Genomic DNA, 23,636 nt, shown 5'->3' with positions numbered 1-23,636 from the left:
TGTTTGCAAGAGTGGATACCAACCTATGGTTATATTGTGCAGAGGGTAACGGCTCAGACATGAGTAACAATTCCAACTTACTGAACTATCACATCAAGTAACTTTTGTCTTTTAAAAGAAGAAAAGAAAAAAAGTATCTCAAAGTTAACATTAGCGATTTATATCAGTGTCCTTCTAAAACCAAATAAGAAGTCCTGCACTCTACAATTCCTGCTTCAAAGATAACTCACCTGAGATGTTCTGGTGTAATCTTCATAGAGTCTATCATATTCTCGACTCTTTTCTTGGAACTGAGTGTTATATTCATGTAATTTTTTTCCCACTGCTTCAATACTGTCCTCTTTCACAACTTGATCCTGGGAGGATAAGCAGAAGGAAATATATCCAGTAAAGAAACAGTTACACAGTACAAATTTTCATAATAAAATTGGTTAAGAAAAAAGTGACCATGAAAAGAAATACAATATAACTTGACATTTCTCTTACAATATGGAGAAGAGATGTACTGAATGCATATAATATGCACATGTGAAATGAAATTAAGCACAAAAGACAATTTTGCACTGCCAGCATGCAGCATTGTGCTGAAAATAATATATTTCATCATTAAAATTGTCATATTTAACCTGGTATGTTTATTTCTTAATGAGCTATCTACAGTATTTAAAGTTTGTATTATTTGATGTACAATTTGTAAAGTTGCTTTTTTTTTTTTTTTTTTTTTTTGTCTCAGATCCAGTTTATTCTTATCTCAAATATTAAGTGAAATGAGTTTCTCCATATTGAACGGCTCTACACGCTAATAACTTTTCTATACATAAGCAGAATAAAAAGAGAATAAAAAATGTTACCTGCTGGTACTTGGATACTGGATAAAGTAATTTTACATCCAGTTTAGGATTATACTGGGCTAAAGACTCATTCCGGTAGTGGTTTATTAGCTCAACCACAGAGTTGAAAGTTAATGGGTCGGAAAAGCCGTATTTCCCATCTCGGTGAAATATTTTGATTAATTTGTTATTTCCCCCTTTCCTGTAAATAAAGTTTGGAAAACAGTCAGCCATATTTCAGATGCTCTTGCCAAAAGAAAGTAGCATTTTTAAATGCAGCTCTGTAAAAACATATTCCAATATCAGAATCTAGCTGAGTATGTTACCTTAGTGTAAGTGTGTAGTCTCCATGCATTTTGGTAGAAGCATCTCGTACCAAAAAGGTACCATCAGCAGTGTCACGAAGCTTCTCATTTACTTCTTCCCTAAAATGAAAGCAAAAGTAACCTATGACTACCTCTTACTCATTTCCTCACTGTAATCTATCATTTCTCCCTCTATCTTTCTTAAAACAGAAATACATCTTTGCCTTTTTCATCAGCCTTCTCTATCTCCTTAAGAACATTACATTCATTTCATAGTTCTACTGGTGAACAAATGGAATATAAAAATGCTGTACCCAATACCCTCCCACTGCTGGAACAGATTTATATTTATGCAAAGTTCTTCCTACTTGTTCATACAAGCCTCCACAATTGGAGCATCCAGTGACACCCTACTGTGCCTATATATAGTAAGGTTAAAAATGTTGCTTATATACATCATTTTTTAGTCTGGTTTATTAACACACTAGTACTGTGCCTCAGAGTTCTGGTCCTGGATACAAGAAGGGTGAAAAAATGATGGATATACTGCATTCTAACTGACTGTCAGTCACTTTTTAGTCACATTGGCAACAAAACCATCTATGTTGTGTTTGTGTTGGAAAATGTTCTGAAAATGGTTCTTAATATTACAATCATTCTTCTGTAGTTAAGTAGAATACAAAGATAATATAGCAAATACATACATGCCTTTTTCTGTCTTACCTTGAGATATCTCCCCAATACCATTCAGCATCTTGTAAAGACATGTTGTTATTCATACCGTTGTTAATTACAGTATTAGGTTTTGGTGGTTTAGGAGGCAGTGCTGCAGAGGAGGGAGGAAAAAAAAGGTTGTTTGTAGCCCAGCTGCAAATTAAATAGTACATGCCTCAAAATTCTAATTTGTGCTATGATTTACAACAATCATTATGTCAAAAGAAAGCTAAAATGATTGCAAAACACACTGTTTCTGTTACAGGCAATCTCTGAAAGACACCGAATAACATCAAGATATTTTACTGTCAACAAACAAACAATTACACCATAAGGATGTACTATACCAAAAGATATAGGTTACTGAAGAATACATTTCAAGCAAAACAACCAAAAAAAAAATTTGGGGGGGGGCAAAAATGTTTAAACTGAAGTTTGTTTTCACCTTAGTCCACCTCCTACAACAAATGTCTATCTTGAGATCATTACAAATAACAAAACATGTCAAGTTTCATTTTTATTTTTCCTCCTATTTAATTATCCAAGAGGAATTTTGCTACTTTCTTGTACAAGAGCTGCTGTGGGTAATAAAAACAGCAACACCACAGCAATACTATATGTTTTAGGAGGAGGAATTGAGTTTCTCTGATCCTCACCATTTTATACAATGATCTGCTAAAAACCACTTTCAGGAACCCATCTGTGACCCAAATATCCCTACGGTTAATCTTAGTATTTGACAGGATAAATTGTGTTCCAAATGCCAAGTCTGATTAAAAACCACATCCCCTTTTCTCAATGTCACCACTGGGTGCCAAAAAAGATACTGCAGCATTTCTGTCTTACTAGCTAGGATGACAACACTGGAATCAGCATTAAAAATGAAACAAGATTTTGAGTTCTATATTAAATTTTACATTATTTATGTATATGATTGTTTGTATAATATGCTTGACTGCAAAAAAATGTTTTTATAATAATAAAGTGTGTGTCAGGATAGTATAACAATTCCAATATCAAATGACTAAATGATACAAACTGAGGATTTAAGTTATTGATAGATTTTAAAATGTTTCTGCCAAGACAATCCTGCATACTGATGTGTAATCACTGTATCAGGAAACACAAGTGTATTTATAGGAGTTCTTGCCAGTCATAATATAGAACAGAAATAGCAAAAAGGATGCAACATTTTTAGTATATAAACAGAACTAAGACTATATGAGAGAATACAAACAAAACTGAAACACCTGAATTCACTTCAATTCTTATTAAAGAAGAAAAGAGGTATTTACTACAGGCTATGATTCTAATTGCTACTTCTATGCATTAAAACCACAATTGAATTCCAATTCATGAAAAAAATAATTTGCATCAATGACAAAGTAAGTAAAACCTAAACATCTAATCAGGATTTTGCAGCAGCTAGCATAAAGACCAAAATGAACTAGGTTTTTACAATAAGACTGCAGTATTACCTGGTAGATCCATTTCTATGTAAAACATCAAGTCTGTGCCACAATTTATATCTGTCTTGGGATATTCTATATCCAGTTCTTCCATATTCCAAACAGTGTTGTACATTTGTATGAGTTTCACTGAGTGAAGCTCAGTTATAAGAAAAAAGAATCAGGCTCTCTTTGTAATGGTGTCTTGGAATTCATTTTAAAACCTATAAGGGGCTGCACTGTAACCTATTACATCATAATCCTCAGCCAATCATGTCAAAATAATGTCACCAGACCACTCCTGTTTCATCATTTTGTTCTACACTAACCTTAAAACAAACCTTAAAACAATTTCAGTTTCAGAAAGAACCTACATTTAAAACAGAATTGCAATATATGAATGATGTTATACACAAACAGACTGAGTATGTTCTCCTTATGCTGACTTTTCCATTTTATTTTTCTGACTCTTTGCAGCATGGTACATTCCACTGCTGGCAGGCTGACAAAGGCTGATATGCTGCAGCATGTAGCTTTTTTTTTTTTTTTTTTAAATACATATAGTGGATCTGTGTTTACAGATAGGCAGGAAACTTTTTAGTTTCAATAGCCCACTAAGTTTCCTAAAGATGACCATTCAAGATCCTTTAAAAGCCTTTTATATCTATTTTATATATAAAAAAAAGGGAGGGGGGGAATCATGCACTCCAAATATGTAACAAACAGAAATTGCACTTCTAAACAGTGCTGAGATTTCAACTTTGAAATGGTCACGCCTTGATACATTTTATATAATATCAAGTGTCTTGTTTCCTTATTCTGTAGTGCCATACAATTGTTAAACATTTTCACTTTAATTTTGAAAGCTAGAAATAAAATATTGTAATCTCATGCTAAAGATGTTAATGAAGTTTTTTTTAAAAAAGCAGGGCAGTGATCCAAACTAAGCAGAATCTTGAAAAATGACTCTTCTGAACATACAGAGCCTGACAGTCAAAATACATGATTTAGTCTGCTTTTTCCCTTTGTTTCTCTGCCCCACTCATCATTTACCATGCTAGTTATTTTCTGAAAGCAGCAGCAATTGTCATATTCTTATTTATACATCTGACTTTATATCAGCAGAAGCCTCCTTCTATTGAAAAATATTTCTTCTCAATCATACTGAATATGAAAAAAGATTTTCTGACTATTACTCTCTCAGCCTCCTCTAAAGAATACTATTAACGCAGCAGTGGGCTACTATGCATAGCACTTATGCATACTTTAATATTCACTATCCTCTATCTAGGCAGAAAACTAGATACCAAAAATATAAGTAACTGAAGCAATTCAGTCATCTTAAGAAATCCTTTTGACCGGGGTATAGCTACAATCTGCACATATTACACAAATACTTGTTATATACTTTAAAATGAACAAAATTATTTGCATCTCCTCAATATTGCACCCACATCCCGACCCCAACTATTCCATTGTAGTTTTATCCTTTTTAGACAAGTACTAGCATGCAAGAAGATGGCTACAGTACCAACATCATCAATACTTGTACATGCTGGCTGCCTACACACAATCATGCTTAAGCTCCTCTTGAAGTAGCTTCCCTCTCTTCCCCATTTAGGTAGACAAGCACCAAAGATTCGTTCTTTTGCAGAGGGTAACAGGATACGTAAGATGCTCCCAGACAAGTCCAAACATTGAACTTAAGGGTTTAGTCAGCCCACCTACTCCTCAAACAGTTGAGTTGCCACAGTACATTAATTAAAGTAGGTTATGAGAGATTTCCTACAAAGAATATATTGCTACATTTAGTCTAATAGGAGGTTAGTATGATTTTTATTTAAACTTCCATCAAAAACTGCTATCAGGAAAAAAAAAATCTTCCCCCCCTTTTTTTTTTTTAAACCATTGGTCAAATTTTAGAGAGCCAGACTTGTAAAATCAGGTTACTGCTCAGCCCAAACTAGTCTAGCTCACTGTGATTCCATATGGCAAACCAGAACAGGCAGGACACAGACAGACAGGTGATTTTCCACTGCCCCAGCTTAACCTGGCACATTATGACTGGTGATCAATTAAAATAAAGTACTGAAAATATAAACACCCTTATTTCTGTAAGGACTTGGGGGGGAAACGCATACACATTCAAAACCACTTACTTTGTAAATTATGCATCGCAAATGCTCACCCCTGTAATACTTGTATCCAACAACCTGAAAAGTTCAGATAGCAATTCTTTCACACAGAAAAGTCTTTTCAAAAGATTCCTTTGTTAGGACACTTCTCTGAATGAATTAGGTGAACAGTTCTGAAAAGATGCTCTGTTCTTTCCAATTAACACTCCATAAAATCCACTCTGAAGAGCTGTAACATGAAGTCAGAAAATCCAAGACCCCTCTTCTATTCTAAACAAATTAAACTTCTGTGCTGTGCAACGGGTATCCACACATTTCTGGTTCATCATTAAAAAGTGAACAGGATTTTAGTACTGTACAAAAAACCTCAGTAGCTTGCCCAGCTCTCTCAGATAAAGATCTCAGTTTCATGATTAACTTGGGCAGGTTCAAATATTTGCTGAGCCAGGGATTTCAGATGGGGGAGGAGGGAGCTAGAGTCAAAGTAAAAGTTGTCATCAGCTAACAAATGGCCAATGCAGGAGTAACTTTCTCATTTCATCACGTAAATGAGAAGACCATTGTAAGTGGATTTAAAATAGTCTCTGTAACAGGCTGCTCAATGCAGTATTAAAGTAACTGAGTGTCAAGAAAAGCACTATGAGCAGCCAGATACAGGAAGTGGCTGAGTTAGTTCAGAAAAAAATAGAATCAAAGGCTTCCTTGTAAAGTTCTGTACCTCTCAGAACAGCCCAGTGCAAAAGTAGCTTGTTTGCATGCCCTGCACCACCTCCCACATACTTACAGGACCACAACTACAACTACAGGTGTTGATTGAAGACCCTTAGAATGAAGTTCTAAACTGTTTTAGTCAGAACAACAGAAAGACAAGGTGTGGGAGGTAATATCTTTTATTGGACCCAATTCTGTTGGTGAGAGAGACAAGCTTTTGAGCTTACACAGACCTGAAGAAGAGTTCTGTGTAAGCTCGAAAGCTTCACTCTCTCTCACCAACAGAAATTGGTCCAATAAAAGACATTACCTCAGCCACCTTGTCTCTAATACCCTGGGATCAACATTGCCACAACAACACTGCACAGTCAGATTAATATCAATGTAACCATTAAACACATGCCTAGGTCCATGATGGTTTCCAATACCAGATACATGTTCTCTTTATTACTTGGTGAGACAAAGGCGTCTTCATGGGCATGTGGTACAGGAAGGTGATTGGGACAAATCAATCTTCCAAATTTGAATGTCAGGTAGAATACGCATGTTTGAGGGAAGTGAGGGGGAATTAACGGGTCAGTTTCCCCCTTCACCTACATGGCTTCACTCCTGTACGCTCAGTAGTGAAGACAATTAAGTAACCACTTCAGCTGTTCCACTGAAGGTGATCAGGAGCAAGTGAACGGAGAAAGAGGCCTCCTGAGATGGGGCTGAAGACTTCTTGTTTCCTTTACCATGCCATAACTAGTATTTCTCCTAATTAGCTGTATTCCTTGGGATCAATTTGGGCTTCTCTGCATTTGCCAAAAATGCTACTGCAACGCCAACTCCTGGCCCCCAAGACAAAAATACAGATATACACCCAAACTACATAGAAAAAAACCCTGTACATCAATTTTAGTTAATTTTCCAATTAAGTAGTTTCCCCTACAACAGTTCCTTGCTTTGCCTGCCATTTTTACTTGCCCTTTGAAGCGGTATTGTCTGGAAATAACATGGCATATTTCACTTGGATGGTAATCGGTCTCTCTGTACTAATGATCAAACCATGAGAGAACAGAAAAACCTAGCTTTTGGTAGTAATTGATATGCACTCTACTATAGGATTTTTTAAAAAAATATCTAGCCAGTATGATTTATTAAACAGTGCTGTGGAAGGCTCAGAGTTTTGGAGCCATCGGAGAAGTCCTGATTTTAGAGCTGACACAGACTGTTCACCTGCTGGAGATGCCACTTTCCCTTTTCAACCAACCGCAGTACGCTATGGTATTCCCACAGGAGAACCGAGGGGGAGGAACAACAACCACACCAGCATTGTAATTAGGACACAAACAAGGCACAACTGTGGAAAAGCAGCAGTACTAAGTCCAATTTTTGTTTAGGCTCCAATGACGCATGGAAAAATGAATTCCCACTCATCCCCACACATGCGATTCAGGCGTTTGTGTCCACATGAATATATGAACACACACGCATTTGCGCACTACAGCTGCATCTGAGACTACTTATCTTTACAAGTTACATCACCTCAACTGGTGTACAGTTTATAGCTTTTACAACTGCTGAAAGATCAGATTTCATACTAATTCTTACTAAACGATTGCTGCTACTTAAAGTGGTTTGCATGCAAGACATACAGTGTAAGAAGTTGGACTGATAGTTGGGCATGGGGCTGAGTGGTGTACAGTTAATTGGTGTATGCTTGTTATAATACACTACATGTGGTTTTACCAATAATTACAAGGCATTGAAAAACCTAAGCTCTACACATTGTCAAAATTTAAAACAGAACAACCTTGTGTTGCCAAGGCTGGAGATTTGTTAACAATGTATTTTGACTTTGTTAAATTAGGTGTAAACCGCATGTTTTTTATTAGCTTAGGAGGGGAGCCCTCTGCTGGAGGAAAAACAGAATGTACAACAGCTACAATGGCGAAAAGTCAAAACATTCGTAGCATAGGCCACGATACTCACAGGACTATTAACATTTACAAAATGATGTTGAATTACGAGAAACATATAGACTAAATCTATGGAACTGCATGTAAAGTACTGACAACTGATAAGTTACTTTTTTTGTTTGTTTGTTTATTTGATACCACAACACACTACAATATAGTTATGAACTAGGGGGCACATTCTGAACCAGTGAAGTCAGTCAGAGCTTTGATACTGATTTCAATGGGAACAGGAGTGAGCCATATATTTTCCTGCTCTGTTTATAACTGTACTAAACTCACCTGAAACAACTAGCACCAGTTACACCTTCTGTATATTTCATAACATTTAAGCTGGAAATCTCTCTAACACATTTACAGCTATAAAAGCAGAGAATCTGTCTTTCAGCTTTGCCATTAACATTCATGACCACACCACCAACTAACATTTCAGCAAGTGACAATTTTAACCTTTGACCCTATAAAAGCAGTAAAATCTGATATTTCACACCAAAGTTTGTAACATTTGTCACAGGAGGCATCTTTCACAAACCCTTTTTGCAAGCCTGGAATAAACTGGGATAATAGCCTAGACAGAAAAGCCAATGTCACTGATGGGGGACAAGGTGGGCGAGGTAATATCTTTTATTGGACCAACTTAAGAGGCAAAATTGCCAGCTTACCCAGAGCTCTTCCGCTGTGTACCTTGAAAGCTTGTGTCTCTCTCCAACAGAAGTTGGTCCATAATAATTATTACCTCACCCACCTTGTCTCTCTAATATCCTGGGACCAACACGGCCACAACTACACTGCCAACATCATTCATGACCTGAAAAATCAGATGGCTTCTCATACCCGTAGGAATTTATAGCCCCAACTCCCAAATACTCTTAAAATATGTACATGTAAAAGGACATGCTCCTTGATATTTTTTAAACTGCACTATAGTTACAATACTTTTCTCCTAGCACTGTTGTTTCATACGGCACATGTAAGGAACACACACTTTTGTCCTGATGCTATAACCGTCAATTCAATGTCAAAATTCCCAGTGCCTTAATCAGGAGTAGAAGCAATCTCTCCCTCTCCCTCCACCACCTTTATATTTTTGTTTAGCTGATCAAGTTTGGATATATATATTGAAAAAAATCTGGTAATTCTAGTCAAAAGACTGAATAGCTGCATAGAACTAGAAAGGGACAATGTAATACAGAAAATGGAACTGGTTAATAATAATTTCAGCCACCAGACATTTTTTTTCTAATCTCTCTAATCCTGCAACATTACTTTTTCTTCATAGGATTACACAGATATTGACAAAATGCATTTCATTGTGGCATATTTTTGTGTGGGATTAAACTGTGTCCTCAGTTCATGAACAAAACGGTTTTGGGCTGGACATATTGACAGGGTAAGGTTATGTGATTGTGTTAAAAAATATCAAAAATGGGCCTATGGAGAAATCTTGTTTTTGCCTTAGGATACTCATCATCATAACTACAGATGAAAAGCTACACATGGCTCAATTTAACATACAAGTCCTACTTTTCTTTCTCTCTATGCATCCATAGGAAGTAAGAAAGTTTGCATTTAAAAAAACCCAAGCATTTAAAACAGAGGTGGACAAACTACAGTCCGTGGGCCACATCTGGCCTGCAGGATCGTCCTGCCCCGCCCTTGAGCTCCCAGCCAGGGAAGCTGGCCCCCGGCCCCTCCCCTGCTGTTCCCTCTCCCCCGTAGCTATGCCACTGTGCGGGCAGTGCTCTGGGTGGTGGAGCGGTGCGCTCCTGCAGAGAAGAGCAGCAGCGTTTCTAGCTCCATCCAGGCGGCACGGCTGCCAGACATGCTGCTCTGAGTGGCATGGTAAGGGGGCTGGGAGGTTGGATAAGAGGTAGGGGGTCCCAGAGGGCAGTCAGGGGAGTAGGAGACTGTTTGATGGGGCAGAGGTTCAGGTGGGGGAGTAGTCAGGGGACGGGCAACGGAGGGGGACTGCATAAGCGTGGGAGTCCTGGGGGGGCCTGTCAGGGGACGGGGGTGTGGACAGGGGACTGGGAGCTGGGGACTTTGATAGGGGGTGAGGTCCTGGGGGACGGTTAGGGAGAGGGGTCCCGGGAGGGGGCAATCAGGGGACAAGGACTAGCAGCACTTAGATAGGGGGTGAGGTCCTGGGGGACGGTTAGGGAGAGGGGTCCCGGGAGGGGGCAATCAGGGGACAAGGACTAGCAGCACTTAGATAGGGGGTGAGGTCCTGGGGGACGGTTAGGGGAGGATGTGGTTAGGGGACAAGGAGCAGGGGGAGTTGGATGGGTGAGGTTCTGAGGGGGACAGTCAGGAGGCAGGAAGTGGGAGGGGGCGGATAGGGGGCCAGGCTGTTTGGGAGAGGCACAGCCTTCCCTATCCGGCCCTCCATGCAGTTTTGCAACCAATGTGGCCCTCGGGCCAAAAACTTTGCCCAACCCTGAATTAAAACATCTGCATCCTGTATATGACATGACTAAAATTCACACACAACTCATTTTAGACGGACATATATGCCAGGTTAAAGGGCAACAAGAAAGAAAGACAAACAGAAAGGCAAACCAAATCACTTTATGCAGAAGTATTATTTTTAAAAAAGTTTTTTTTTTGTTTTTTTTTTTTAAAGTCCTTCCATTTCTCATCTTTGAAATTCTTTTCACTAGCTGTTGTCACAAACTGCTCAAGACCAGGAAAAAGATTGCTGAAAGTTGCCTTTCACTTTTTTAGGAATCTTCCTTTATTTTAATGTCTTGCAACATCCCTGGTTGAAGCTCAAGTTAGAGATGTTAAAAGGCTTGATTCATAACTATATTGCACATGAATATTCTGCAACATACCAGATATTAGAAATGAACTTTGACAGTTGGTTTTGCATCTTTTTACATATGCTTAAAGTGTTCAATTTTTAGATTTCAGTTATGACACAATGCATAACTATCTAGAAATGACAGCTTTTCAATCCAGGAGGAAATATGTCCAGCAAATTAAAGACATACAAGAGAAGGAGATACTTTCTTAGAGACAGTCAGAAGCACGTAGATGCATCTTTGTAAGTGTCTTTTCAAAATATAAACACATATAAACCCATTTATTGTACTTTTGTCAGGTAGAACATTTACATTGTTTAGGGTTTATAGGGCATTGGGAGCCAGCCATGTCAAAATAAAGATGTTAACAGTAAACCCCTGCCTCGGTAAATTGCAAAATTCCCCATCCCCACTTACAACTATTACAATTCATTTAGTGTCAAGATGTTTGTAAAGCAATTCAAGTCAAAATTCTCTAGTTTAGCTGACTAAATTATATGAAGGGCCAAATTGAAAATCTGTCCCTAAACCTTCAATGTGAGCAGTGGGGACTCTGCACTTCAAAATAGATGACTATTTTTCAGGAGCCCAAGCAGAGATTTGAATCCTAGACCTGCAAAGATTTACTCATATGCTTCTGAAAAATATTCAGGCATGCAAAGTTAAACACCAGAGAAAGTCTTTTCAGGAGCAGGATTGAAAGGAACTAACCAGAGGCTGCCAAGTTTGAAAATTTTGGCCTAAACCTTTTGGCTACATATTAATGGACGGGCAGATGATATATTTAACTGAAAAATAATGTACAGTATGGCAATTACTACAGAGATTGTCCTTTTGCCAAGTATGGACTTTGAAATATACAGATAAGAATGGAAGTTGTTATAACAAATGTTATCAAAATGCAGAGTTCAAACCTAATAGGCAGGGCTGATTAAAAGAGAGGCCAATTACACATGTGCCTAGGGCCCATATTCATCGGGAGACCAAAAATCATAGGCCATAATCCTTCACCTGCTTCTCTTTGCCCTAACAAGGGGACACAGACCACCTGCAGAGCACCCTTTGCCTTGGCAGTGCAACCTAATCCTGGCCCAGTGTTGAGGAGAGGCACAGGGAGGAAGTTGGAAAGCAAGCCACCATGCATTCACCCTGCAGCTTGGGGCTGGACCTGGCTCCCCGCTCTTGTCACACCGCGATTCTGGTTTGGCCTAGGTGCCCCTGCAGCATAAAGGTGCTACAACCCTGCATGTCAGGTTGCAACATCACTCGCTCAAATCAATGTACAGTGGGTTTGGAAGATACCTTGTTCCAACACTGAGAAGTCCTGTACCAGCTCTTCCAGCTCTTACCCAATCCTGCAAAACCTTACTGCTGTGATCTCTTTACTGTACTTTGGAAGCAGAGAAGGAGGAACACTAAAAAAATGTTCTGTTCCTGGTGGTAATTTCTTTGTTAAAGTACCCTTTACTAATATTAGTGTAAGCCAAGGCTTGCAGCTTCTCTATATCAACACGTGCTTGCTTTGCTTAACTGAGAAAGTCATGCTGCACAGCAGCACAATTTCCTTTGCACAAGTCTAGCAACACTGCCTCACTCAAACTAAGAAAAAGAGCAATGTATTTGAAATCAAGCAATCTGTTGCATAAAGTTTGCTAATCTTTACTCTGGGTTGTATGAACTGAGTGCTAGCACAGATAGTAAAAACGTGTCAACTAGCTATCCTGAACCAGTTTTGATTTTGCCTGCACTAACAGAATGTGGATTTTGACAGACAAATCTTTCCACATACCTGGCTGACAAATGCACAAAGCTAAACAGAGGTCCAAATTTGAGCTCTTTAACCAGTCCTCATTGGGCACAATTCTTTTGAGGAAATATGCTTAGAAAGGCTTGAGTGACAGCTGAGAAAGGACTTCAGAATTTGTCCGCTTTTAATAGTAAGGAATGCAAAAGTAAATATACACTGCTTCACAAGTATCTCACATTCTTGATTCTTCATACAGTGGTCAGTAAGAGGTAATACAAATTCTAAGGCTATGAAAAAATCTGCACAAATTATTCAATGCAAAAATTTCAGAGTAAAGGATAGTTCCTTAAAAATAAAAATTAATTAACTTCTGCTGCATATCTACTTACTTCCATAATTTTATTACTTTAATACATTTGTTCAATGAGCTTACTTAATTTGAAAAAAAAAATAATGCACATTTAACGGCCACCAAGCTGGGTTTTGACCTATTTAAAACTCATCCATAACCAATTACATTTTAAAATCCAAACTGTTTTTACCTGGTACAGGCTGTCTCTCATTCCATTCACTTGTGATTAAAACTTCTAGGATTTTTACGAGGTGTTCAGCATTATCAGAACTGTAAAATGTAATGGAAAAAAATGTAAAGGCTTACATAATGCCTTTAGAAAAGTAATGCAAAGATAACCGCATAAGCACAAGTCCTATCCACGAATTTTTTAACTATTTTGTATAACAAAGCTACATATCATGGTTACAATATACTAGATAGATAATTAAGATGTCTCACATACCTTCCTAACTGGAATTTGAAAAGCAGAGGGCTGAAAATTTCAGCTAAGGATCTTGCATTCAAGAGATTTTTGCTGGAGGTTTGACAAAGTCTGAAGAAATGTCTGAGCAAATATTGGAGAGTGAGCCAATACTGGTGAGGTATACTTGGAGACCTGATGAGTTTCTTCAGCAACTGAGCATATTTGTCCGAGCTCTGCACTTCTGCAAGCAAACAGAAAGGAAAATGAAACCATTACATGACTCCCTGGTAAGTATCAATTTTATAGAAAAAATATTTTGTCCTTTAATAGGACTCTGACTCTTGTTTCTTCTTTTCAAAAGTGAAAATCTCAAGTGACAGAAGAAAACAACTGAATAAAAGTAAAATGGAAACAGAGCATTCATTTGGTAAAAACCACAATATGTGCAGTGCGTACTGGTAGAAGTCTGTCTTGTGTTTAGCGTCACACATGATTGGGTAATTCTGAGATGCAGTAGATAAGAATCACAGGTGCTTTTCTAACTTTGAAGGTTACCAGCCACAATGTCCTGCCCGTAGAACATGCAACAGTCCTAGGCCTACATACTGAAAGCTGTCAGCTGTACTGTCTGAAATGACCACTGCCAAAGATATACCTTATATTCATGTTTTTATTGCTTTGTAGTTCATAACTGCCAATGGACCTCAGAACACTGTGTTCTCTAATACATTTACTTTATCAGCACTGATAAAAGGTTAACAATTAGCTCTTTCTGCACACAGATAAGTCCTTGATTTTTTTTAACTAGTACATGCACAGTTATTCTTACTTACTAAATGCATCAAGCTGTGTAATATCTTGCAATTTTCATTACATTTATATTGTTAGGTAATTTCAGCAGCTTTTAATCAAAACCAGGTAATATATGATAAGTGAGGAAAAAAGACATTTTTGTTTTATGAGCACCACTTGTAGTGGTGTGGAAAAATCCTCCACATTGTAGGTATGCTGAGACAGTATCAGCCCCTTCATGCTGGGTACTGACAATCCTAATAAACCTTCCCGCTCCCGGTGAGTGGAAATACTTTCACATTCATACCTTGAGCTCCTGAAATCATTTCACTGTAAACAGATGCTGGAATGACAGAATTTGGCAGGTCCAGAAGATACCTCTTGAGAGCATCTGATAAGATCTGCACATCAATTGGCTCAAAATCCATTGATGAGGCATCTGAAGAAAAAAAACCCAGACATATGCAATTTAAAAATTTCTGAGAACCTTAAAATTGTCACTTCATACCAAACCAGAACAGAGAACTCAAATCTGATTTATGAAGAACAATTTGTAAGAAATCTCTGAAGGCATCTAAACAAGTCTTTGCTAAAATGTATTATTTACAATGTGCAGCGAATTCCTACAGTAGATACCAAAATTGTTCAGCAATACACTGTAAAGTTAAGGGGTCAGAGCCTTCTTCAATCATTAAGAGATTCTGACTAATACATGTTAAGATGTAAATTACACATGAGAGTCAATAGCCAATCCAGGAAAATATTTATGTGAAAATCTTACAAGTAACAAATTCTATTACTCAAGAAATAGCTTTATAACATGCTTGGAAATTGTCTCATGTCCCTTCTAGTGGCTAATCTACACAGAGACTAACAGCATACTATAGCTGCTACTTGACAGAATTACTACTGTAGCTAAAGTAGTGGTGGTTTATATATATTGGTGACAAAGGTCCTTGGTTCAAACTCTGTAGATGGCCATAGTGAATGTTGTTATACCTTCACTGGTATTATTTTTGAAGTGACCAGAATGTTTAAAAACACCTTGCTTTCTTTATATACTAACCTTGTAAATTATATAAGGAAGACCCTGGATGTTACTATAAAGTTACAAATTATGCTTGTGGCAATATTTGTAATATTGTTATAGGGCTGCAAGGTTAGACACACCTGGATATTTTTAACAGGTTTATGTTTTACTTGTAAATATTTTGTGTAAACACTACTATAGTAAGGAGCAATCCATGGCTAGGGCTGGGTGCAAATGCAGTATTTCTATCGGTAGCTCATTCCAGGTTTAGGTCCTGAATCGCTAAACATTTACGTGAATAAACTGAAGCACATGTAGATATATTTGCAGAATTGGGTCCTTGGTTTCTTAAATAGCAGTTATAATTTACACACTTGTAATGACCCATGGCCTGCTAGTGTAATTACAGCTTGGGATAGAATATTCTATTGAACTTTATCACTTCTAGAACTGTCTGTTAACGTTGGCGTAGTGAATGCAAGAAGTCAAAATAAAAACCAAAATTTTAGAAGTGTTTATTACAAGCCAGACAGGTTTCCTGTCAGACATGAAGCTCTCACAAAAAGTTCCCAAGTGCTCCCAAATCTTGGAGGTTCCAAAGGGCCCAATAATTGGGATGGGGAATAGGGGAAGGAAGGAAAATAATTCTTTAAAAAGCCCAGTCTATTGGACCAAGAACTCAAACTACATTAGTCACTGTTACTTTTATTCTCTATGCTGGATCAAGTTCAGGTTCCACTGGTGCAGTGTCTGTAAGAAACATCCCAAATTACTGGAACAAGAGAGCTTTAGTGAGAGCTGGACCTATTTGATGTACACCAAGCTATTTGTTGCTGCTGTTGTTGTGACTTTTCTATTTCTGATCACTTTTACTGGCTTGATCCTGGAAGACTGTGAGCTCTGCTCAACAGGAATGAAGGACAGTCAGTTCCTCAAAGGCTAAAGCCTTATCTTTCTGTTTTCCAACCAAATTAAGTTTTGAAGAAGAATACAGGCAAACTCCAGTTTTACAATGGTCTCAGGATACAGGTAGATCTTGCATAAAACTACATTTCAGATGTGAGATTCTATATTGATTTTGAATAAATTAAGAAATTCAGGTATTTGTGGTTTGAAAAGTCAGTGTTGAAAACCAAAATATTAAGACTACAGCTTCTGTGGCTAACTCCACAATTCCATATCTTTCTCTGCCATCGTTTGAGATCATGATGCCAGCTAGATTTAAAACATCAGTGAACTCAAAAATCATTTCCTCCTCAATTTTAATCTTTAATTACTTATAATAACTAAAATTGACAGAGCAGAGAAATTACTTCCTTTTTTAGAGTTTACATGATTTGTGCCTTTGACAACATGGTGTGTAATCAGTTTCACTTCCGAGCCTCATGCAGTGGTATGATGCCCTTGTACCCTCGTGCACTGCTCTGAAAGGGGAAGTTGATACACATACTCTCCCCCACAGCTTGCAGAAGCTTGGGTAATGCTACCGCCACAACAGTAGAGCTCCTGCTCTTCCACAGTTTGGCTGGCTGTTGCTCTGGAAATATTTCTCATTTAGATGGTTAGGTTTTATTAAATTTTTAAGAATCACAATTTATCTGTGCTAAAGGAGACTGGAGGCAGGGGTGCTGGGACAGTTAGTATAGTGGGGGTGCTGAGAGCCATTGAACCAAAGTGTAGACCATGTATATAATGGAAACCACTTCAAGCCAGGGGGTGCTGCTGCACCCCTACTTCCAGCACCTATAACTTCAGGCAAGAGGACAAGTAGCCAGGTGGGTATCTCCCCACCCCACCAGATCCACTGCAGGGGCTAGAGAAGGGGGAAGCCAGATGAGTGTCCGAAACCCCAGGACTCTGGCACAGGGGAGGAAAAGAGAGAGATAGGAGTTGGGGAAGCATGTTGTACATGAGGAGGAGGGGAGAGGAATGGAGGAATTCCACTGCCCTGATACCTAGATCCCTGCACAGAGAAGCATCAGCAGGTAGGTTCTCTTCCCTTACTCTCCAGTATCACCACAGAACCAGGCAGGGAACCTGCTGCAGAGCCAGTAGGCTTCCCTCCAACCCCCTCCGCTGGGCCAAAAGAAGCAGAAGGCTGAATGTATTAATGTATGCACAAAATTGTGTGCAGCTGTACATGCATAAATAAAATTTAGCCCACAGCATTATTGGGACAGTGCATCTTTATCTTGCTTCTGAATGAGACTCCTTTCCCCTCCTAGAGCCCTGCTTTTTTTTGTCCTCAACCAGTTAAGTTACTAATAAACATTAAACTGATTATTCTTGGACAAAATACCAGTATAATGGGGACTTGGAGAAAAATATTTATTCCATGAAAGTGGAAAGGTTAATATTACGGCAAATGCAATGGAATAAAAACTATATCAACTAAACATCAAATTATATAGTTTGAATAGGGGGCATGGAAAAAAACCATTCAATCTTAATACAAAAACTATTTGGTACTTTAAGAAGAACAGTTGTACCTACCACACTCAAGAATTTGTCTTACTTCTGCAATACTGCTTGACCCTTGTGTTCTGTACAAAGTTGAACATTCCAGACCTTAAAAACACAATAGATTGGACACATGAACTTAATATCCCTTATGGCTTTATATAGGACACAACATATTTCTATTGTCCTCAAATAACCATTTACAGTGTAAGTTAGTATAATTCTTATACACCATGACAAAATACTGTATGCTATTGATTTTATAGGGCAACAATATACCACACAGGAAAATATACCATCTCTGCAAACTGCTGGGCTAGCAGAAGCTGCCACCCAAGAAACAGTAGAAATCTAGTCAACTCTCATTCCCCTCCCCAACTCAAACAAATCGCCAGGTGCTGGCTTTCGGAGGCCAACACCAGCAGAAGGAGAAGTGTGTACTAGCCAAGGTAAAGGTTTGCCTGCAGAGGAGCAGAGTGCAGTTCAGGAGGAACACCCAGCCCTTCCCTGCCACTCTACGCACCTTTCCAGCTAAGAAACAGCTGGACCTAAGCCCTCCCTTGTGCATGTCCTATTGCCTCATCTCTCCCAAGTGCCTTCATAAGGCAAGAGGAGATGGGATGCAGGGAGGAGACAGAGAAAATGAAGTGGAGTTGTCCTACCAAAAACGGAGAGACACTCAGGGCCTGCCACCCCAGGAATACAACTTAAGCAGAGACAACACACACAGTCTGCCTCAAGGGGAAAAGAATAGTTGAAAAACTGCTTGAGAATAAATAATTCCTTAGCCTGTGATAGTGTATGTAACCCAAAGCCGAAGGGGCTATTTTTCCTTTTGGGGGGATACTTTACTTTCTTACCGTAAAGCCAATCACTATCTGGTTTTCTGCATATTTATTTTATTGACTTCAGACATGCAGAGCACACACAGTACGTAAGCTCTCAGTACTGGGTGGTGTTGCTGCAGATATGTTAAACAGTTGCCCTGTTTTAACACCATTTCAGTGGTGGAGGGAGTGATCCCTAGGTATACTCTGTAAAGTGCAGACATCCTTCCAAATAAAAGACACCATAATAAATGTACAATTTTTTGCTCTATATTTTACCTTAAAGAGCATGCCCAGGGATACAGGTCATGTATGATTTCATAACATTCCATATGGTCTCCTAGAAACAGTGGCTGACTATGCTGGTTGCCATTAAACTCTGGCTCTCAGTACTGGCATCAGCAGCCCCTGATCCATCCATTAAACGTTTGTGTCTTCCCAGCCCTCAAAGTGTTGACACTGATAGTAACCAGGCCACAAATCCTGTCTTGCCCTCCCATTCCCAGCTAAATGGCCATTAGGAGAGCAGGGTACAGGGGGCATCTTCTGGCCACGTAAGGTTGATGAAGGTGACACAGCATCAGAAGCTGGGGAAAGAAACAAGGGGATTAGGAAGCAAGAGATGGACAGAGAATGGGTTATTTAAACAGGAGGGAAGAGAAACAAAAGACTGAGAAGGCCAGTAGGGAGACGGGGGGAATGGTATGGCGAGGAGGGGAACAGGAGAGAGGGGGACAGCTGGGAATACGGGAAGGGAGAAAAGTCAAAGGGCAACAAATACACGCTGATTGAACAGACACTAGCAATAAATGACTGCCTCTGGGAGGGCAAAAAATACCTCCCAAAACTTAGCATCCTGAGATATTTTCCCCTGCCATCTCATGGCAATGCAGTTCTGTGCTTACTCTTGTTGCCAGTTGATGTTTGTATTATATTATTCAAAACCTGAAATTAAAATCTCTCTTTTTGCTCTGTAGCAGGTTACCAGGTATCAGGTAGTATAAGCTATGTTATTACCTCTATAACCCAAGTAACCTCTGTTGAGCACATACCAACAAGATAAGGCTCCGACTAGATTTGTTTGAATATCAATTGAGTAATGTGAAACATTACAAACCCTTGGTCGGGAAATGTACAAACTCTGGGCCTGATCCTGCAGCTCCCATTCACAAACATAACTAAAACACTGGCAGACTGTTCATCAGCATACCTTTCTTTTCAATAGCCTCCACTATCTTGATAAGAATTGGTGGAGCGACGTCCGGAGGCAAAAATTGCTCTGTAAGATCTGGAAGTGTAAAAGCTGTTAAAAAAAAAAAAAAAATCAGTTAAGCTACAGTTAGATGCAATTTCAGTTTATGAAAGTCATGAGATATACTGCAACTGGTTAATTTTTAAACACTGAACAAAAATTCATTTCATCAGCTATGAAAGTCCATGTAGACATTTTGCTCGTCTGTTCTGTATGCAAATTAGAACACCACACAATTACTTATCAGTAATTTAAAAAAAAACAACCCTCACATGCTAAATATCACTGCTATATTTAAACTAAAGATAAACAACCAATACATAATTAGCAAAGTCCTAGTAACTATTCCCATCATTTGTTTCTTCTTTTTTTTTCTTTTTTAAATCAAGCAAAGACATCCACTTCATGACATTTCGCTCCTCTAATATTGCAATCCCTCACCTTTTGTATTTACACAAATCCATTCTCCAAGACTGAATAGTGATGATAAATAATAAGGAAAATGCATTTTTATGGCACCTTCATTCAGAGAATATCAAAAATGCTTTATAAATCACTAATAAATATTCACTACTGCTGTGAGGAAGGTAAATAAAATCAAGTAAAAAGTGTAGAATCCACACGAAGCCATATAGAATCTATATAAAATTCTTATCGGACAGTTTTTTGGACTTGAAACATTTTCTCCTATGGTGCACCAGATGAGGGAGCTATATACATATTTCCTTGGAACTGCTAATCTACTGAATGAAACACATTTTTATTGGTATGAACTCTCTGCAGGAACAACCAACATGTCATAATAATGCGAAAGCGCAATAAAAGTTGCAGTTTTAGTTTTTATAGGTTCACAATATTGACAATATGCGCCTCGTGGTGCAGAGCGAGCCTCCTGTTTTATACAATGATCAAGAAATAAAGAATAAAAATAAGATATTCTAAAATGAATCTTTTGCAAACTGAAACAAAGCTGCACACTGATTTTATCCTAAGTCAGTTCACACACAATGCAGTTTCTTCACTGAAAGAACAAACTGAATAAAAGAACGTTCTCACTCAGTGATAAATGCAAAGTTTAAAAGTTTAAAAGCAGTCGAGTTTAATTTTTGGAAAGCTAGGATATTGACAGAAATATATTCTTACTAAACAGCTGCCAGCAACATCTGACATGATTGACAGATTATGATGGATAAAGATGAATTAATCACTGGATTGGAAATTGGTGGTTGCCTAGGGAGCAGTGATCATGACCTGATTACATTCAACATGGGAAAACAGAGGACAGTCCAAAGCAGTAATATACATACCTTATGCGTCAGAAGGGCTAATTTCATAATGCTGAAAAATGTTATGAACAAAATTTATTTGGAAGAAAAATTTAAGACAGAAAAATGTGAATGAAAATTGAGAATTCTTTCAGAAGAGTTTATTAGATGGCTAAAAAGCCATGATTCCGCAATCTATAGAAAGGATTATTTTGGCTAAAAGCCCATCCTGGTTCAGTGGTGAAGTGAAGACAGAAATCAGAAATAAATTAGAAATAAATGAGTAATATATAACAAATGGGAAAAAAAGGGAAAACAGATACCAACTGATAGAATTTAGATGTTATGAAGTGTAGAAAATTGATGAGAGAAGCACACATTAAATGGATTAAGAACTGGCTGACAGATCCCAAAAATAGAAGGGTGGTGGAACAATTTGTATCATGGAGGTGCTGAGAGCCACTGAACCAAACTGTAAACCCTGTATATAATGGAAGACACTTGAAGCCAGAGGGTGCGGCAGCACCCTCCACACTCCTAGTTCTAGCACCTATGAAAAGTAGTTGTCAATGGGAAATTATCATCAAACGGTGGTGTTTCTAATGGAGTTCCACAGAGAACAGCACCAGGCCTGACGCTATTCAATATTTTCAGTGACCTGGAAGTAAATATAAAATCACTGTTGATAAAAATTTGCAGCTGACACAGACTGGCCAAGGGGTAAATTACAACATGGATAAAGCAGCCAAACAGAGTGATCTGGTTCACTTGGTAAGCTGGGCCCATTCAAGGAAAATACATTTTAATATAGCCAAATACAAAGTTTTATATCTAGCAACAAAGAATGCAGATCATATTTAAAGAATGGGGCCTGGATCTTTGAAAGCAGTGACTCAGAAAAAGATTTAGGGCTCATAGTAGACAAGCAACTGAACATGAGCTCTGTATCTGTCCGTTTCTTCTGTGGGAGGTCAGCGACTCCATGGACAGCAAGGGCATAGCTGGGGAGCCCCTGCACAAAGAGGCAAGAGAGGCAGTAATCTCCAGTGCTGTCCCAGCCATCGAGCGGATCCAGTACAAACAGCAGGGTATCGGCTGCTTTTGCCAGGTCTAACACAGCATGAAGATTCCCCATGGTATGCCATCACAAAGCGCCATCGCTGTTTAAGTCGGGAGCAGAGAAGCACAAAACCCCCTGCTCTCAGGGTGAACACCCTCTCCAGCCTGGAAGGGGTTGGAAAAGCCCTGCAGAGGGCTAGGACTGGGCAAGGTAAAACTCTGGCTGATTGGGGGAAGTGGCTACAGCTGGGGCCATGCCTCAAACTGAGCAACAGGGCCTTATAAGAAGGCCAGGGAAGCCAGAAGGAGGAGGCTCCCTCTGCCCGTAGAGGGAGAAGGGCCTGGCTGCAGGGAGCTAGACATAGGGTACCTGAGTGGAGCAGGGCTGAAAGGCAGAGGAGCTGGGGAGCTCCTGCCTAGAAAGCCCCACGCTGCAGCCTAGCATATGGCCAAGAGGTACTGGGGGTTGCAGAGGGCAGCCCAGGGGTAGGGAAAGGCAGAAGGTCCAAACCTAACCTTGCCAGTGATGAGTAGGCTGACACTGCAGTCTGCCTCAGAGTGTGGGGCCAGACAATGACTGGCAGTACCCATATACTGAGGTGAGGTGGGAATAGTGGGTGGGGGTTTGCCTGGGAGGGGCAGACCCAAAGAGAAAGGGGTTACTGCTTGCGGGTCAGCACCCAGCTAACAGGGCACTGGGGTCCTGGAAAGGACACGGAGGCCAGAGGACAGGCAGATCACCGGCTCGCAGAGTATGCTCCGGAGCTAGAAGAGCTAATTCCCAGAAGTCACCAGGAGGAGATGCCGCAGGGGTGAGTCAGCCTGTTTACATGCTCCCATTGTGATGCTGTGGCATAAAGGGCCAACGTGGTCCTTGGATATATAAAAGGGGAGTAGTGAGTAGAAGGGAGATGATTTACCTTTGTATACAGCATTGGTTAGACCAATACTGGAATACTGCATACAGTTCTAGTGTCCACATTTTAAAAAGGATGTTGAAAAATTGGAAAGAGTGCAAAAAAGAGCTCCAAAAATTATTTGAAGACTGGAGAAAATCACTTACAGAGCTTCCTCTGATTACCTTATCAAAAAGAAGATTGAGAGGTGGTTTGATCGCAGTGTGTAAGTACCTTCACGGGGAGAAAATACCAGGTACTAAAATGCTGTTTGGAAAATGTGGAAAAAGACATACGAAGAACCAAATTAGAAACTAGGCACAACTTTTAACAGTGAGGGTATTTAATCATTGGAACAAACTACCAAAGGAAGTGGTGGATTCTCCATTTCTTGATGTCTTCAAATCAAGGCTGTGTCTTTTTGGAAGATATGATTTAGCCAGACAACTCCCTGGGCTCAGTGCAGGAGTAAGTGGGTGAAATGCAATGGTCTGTATATAGCAGAGGTCAGACTAGATGATATAACGGTCACTTCTGGCCTTAGAATTTATGAATCTGTTATAATTAATGTACATTTATTCAAAGAATATGACAGTGTCAAATCAAAGGCTCTGCCAAGAAAATCCTCAAATTACAAAATACCAA

General features: G+C 39.1%; 1 protein-coding gene across 3 annotated transcripts in view; it reads right to left on the bottom strand.

Moving 5' to 3' along the window:
• Positions 1 to 23,636, bottom strand: part of PIK3R1 (phosphoinositide-3-kinase regulatory subunit 1) — a 75,067-nt gene that overhangs the window by 5,993 nt on the left and 45,438 nt on the right. For 2 of the 3 annotated variants that reach the window (XM_032805200.2, XM_032805201.2), the window contains 9 exons: positions 19,730 to 19,822; positions 17,726 to 17,800; positions 14,510 to 14,641; positions 13,450 to 13,651; positions 13,195 to 13,274; positions 1,859 to 1,961; positions 1,157 to 1,255; positions 852 to 1,032; positions 231 to 356 (listed from right to left, as the gene is read on the bottom strand). In XM_032805200.2, coding sequence (XP_032661091.1) covers positions 231 to 356; positions 852 to 1,032; positions 1,157 to 1,255; positions 1,859 to 1,961; positions 13,195 to 13,274; positions 13,450 to 13,651; positions 14,510 to 14,641; positions 17,726 to 17,800; positions 19,730 to 19,822 — 1,091 coding nt within the window. Of the gene's footprint in view, positions 1 to 230; positions 357 to 851; positions 1,033 to 1,156; positions 1,256 to 1,858; positions 1,962 to 3,327; positions 3,615 to 13,194; positions 13,275 to 13,449; positions 13,652 to 14,509; positions 14,642 to 17,725; positions 17,801 to 19,729; positions 19,823 to 23,636 lie in introns of those variants that run through there. The other variant, XM_032805202.2, reaches the window with a different exon arrangement.

The sequence above is a fragment of the Chelonoidis abingdonii genome, chromosome 6, assembly GCF_003597395.2.
Source record: "Chelonoidis abingdonii isolate Lonesome George chromosome 6, CheloAbing_2.0, whole genome shotgun sequence".
Taxonomy (NCBI): Eukaryota; Metazoa; Chordata; order Testudines; family Testudinidae; genus Chelonoidis; species Chelonoidis abingdonii.
Note: the sequence above shows the minus strand (reverse complement) of the source record. Positions and strands in the feature narration are given on the sequence as shown.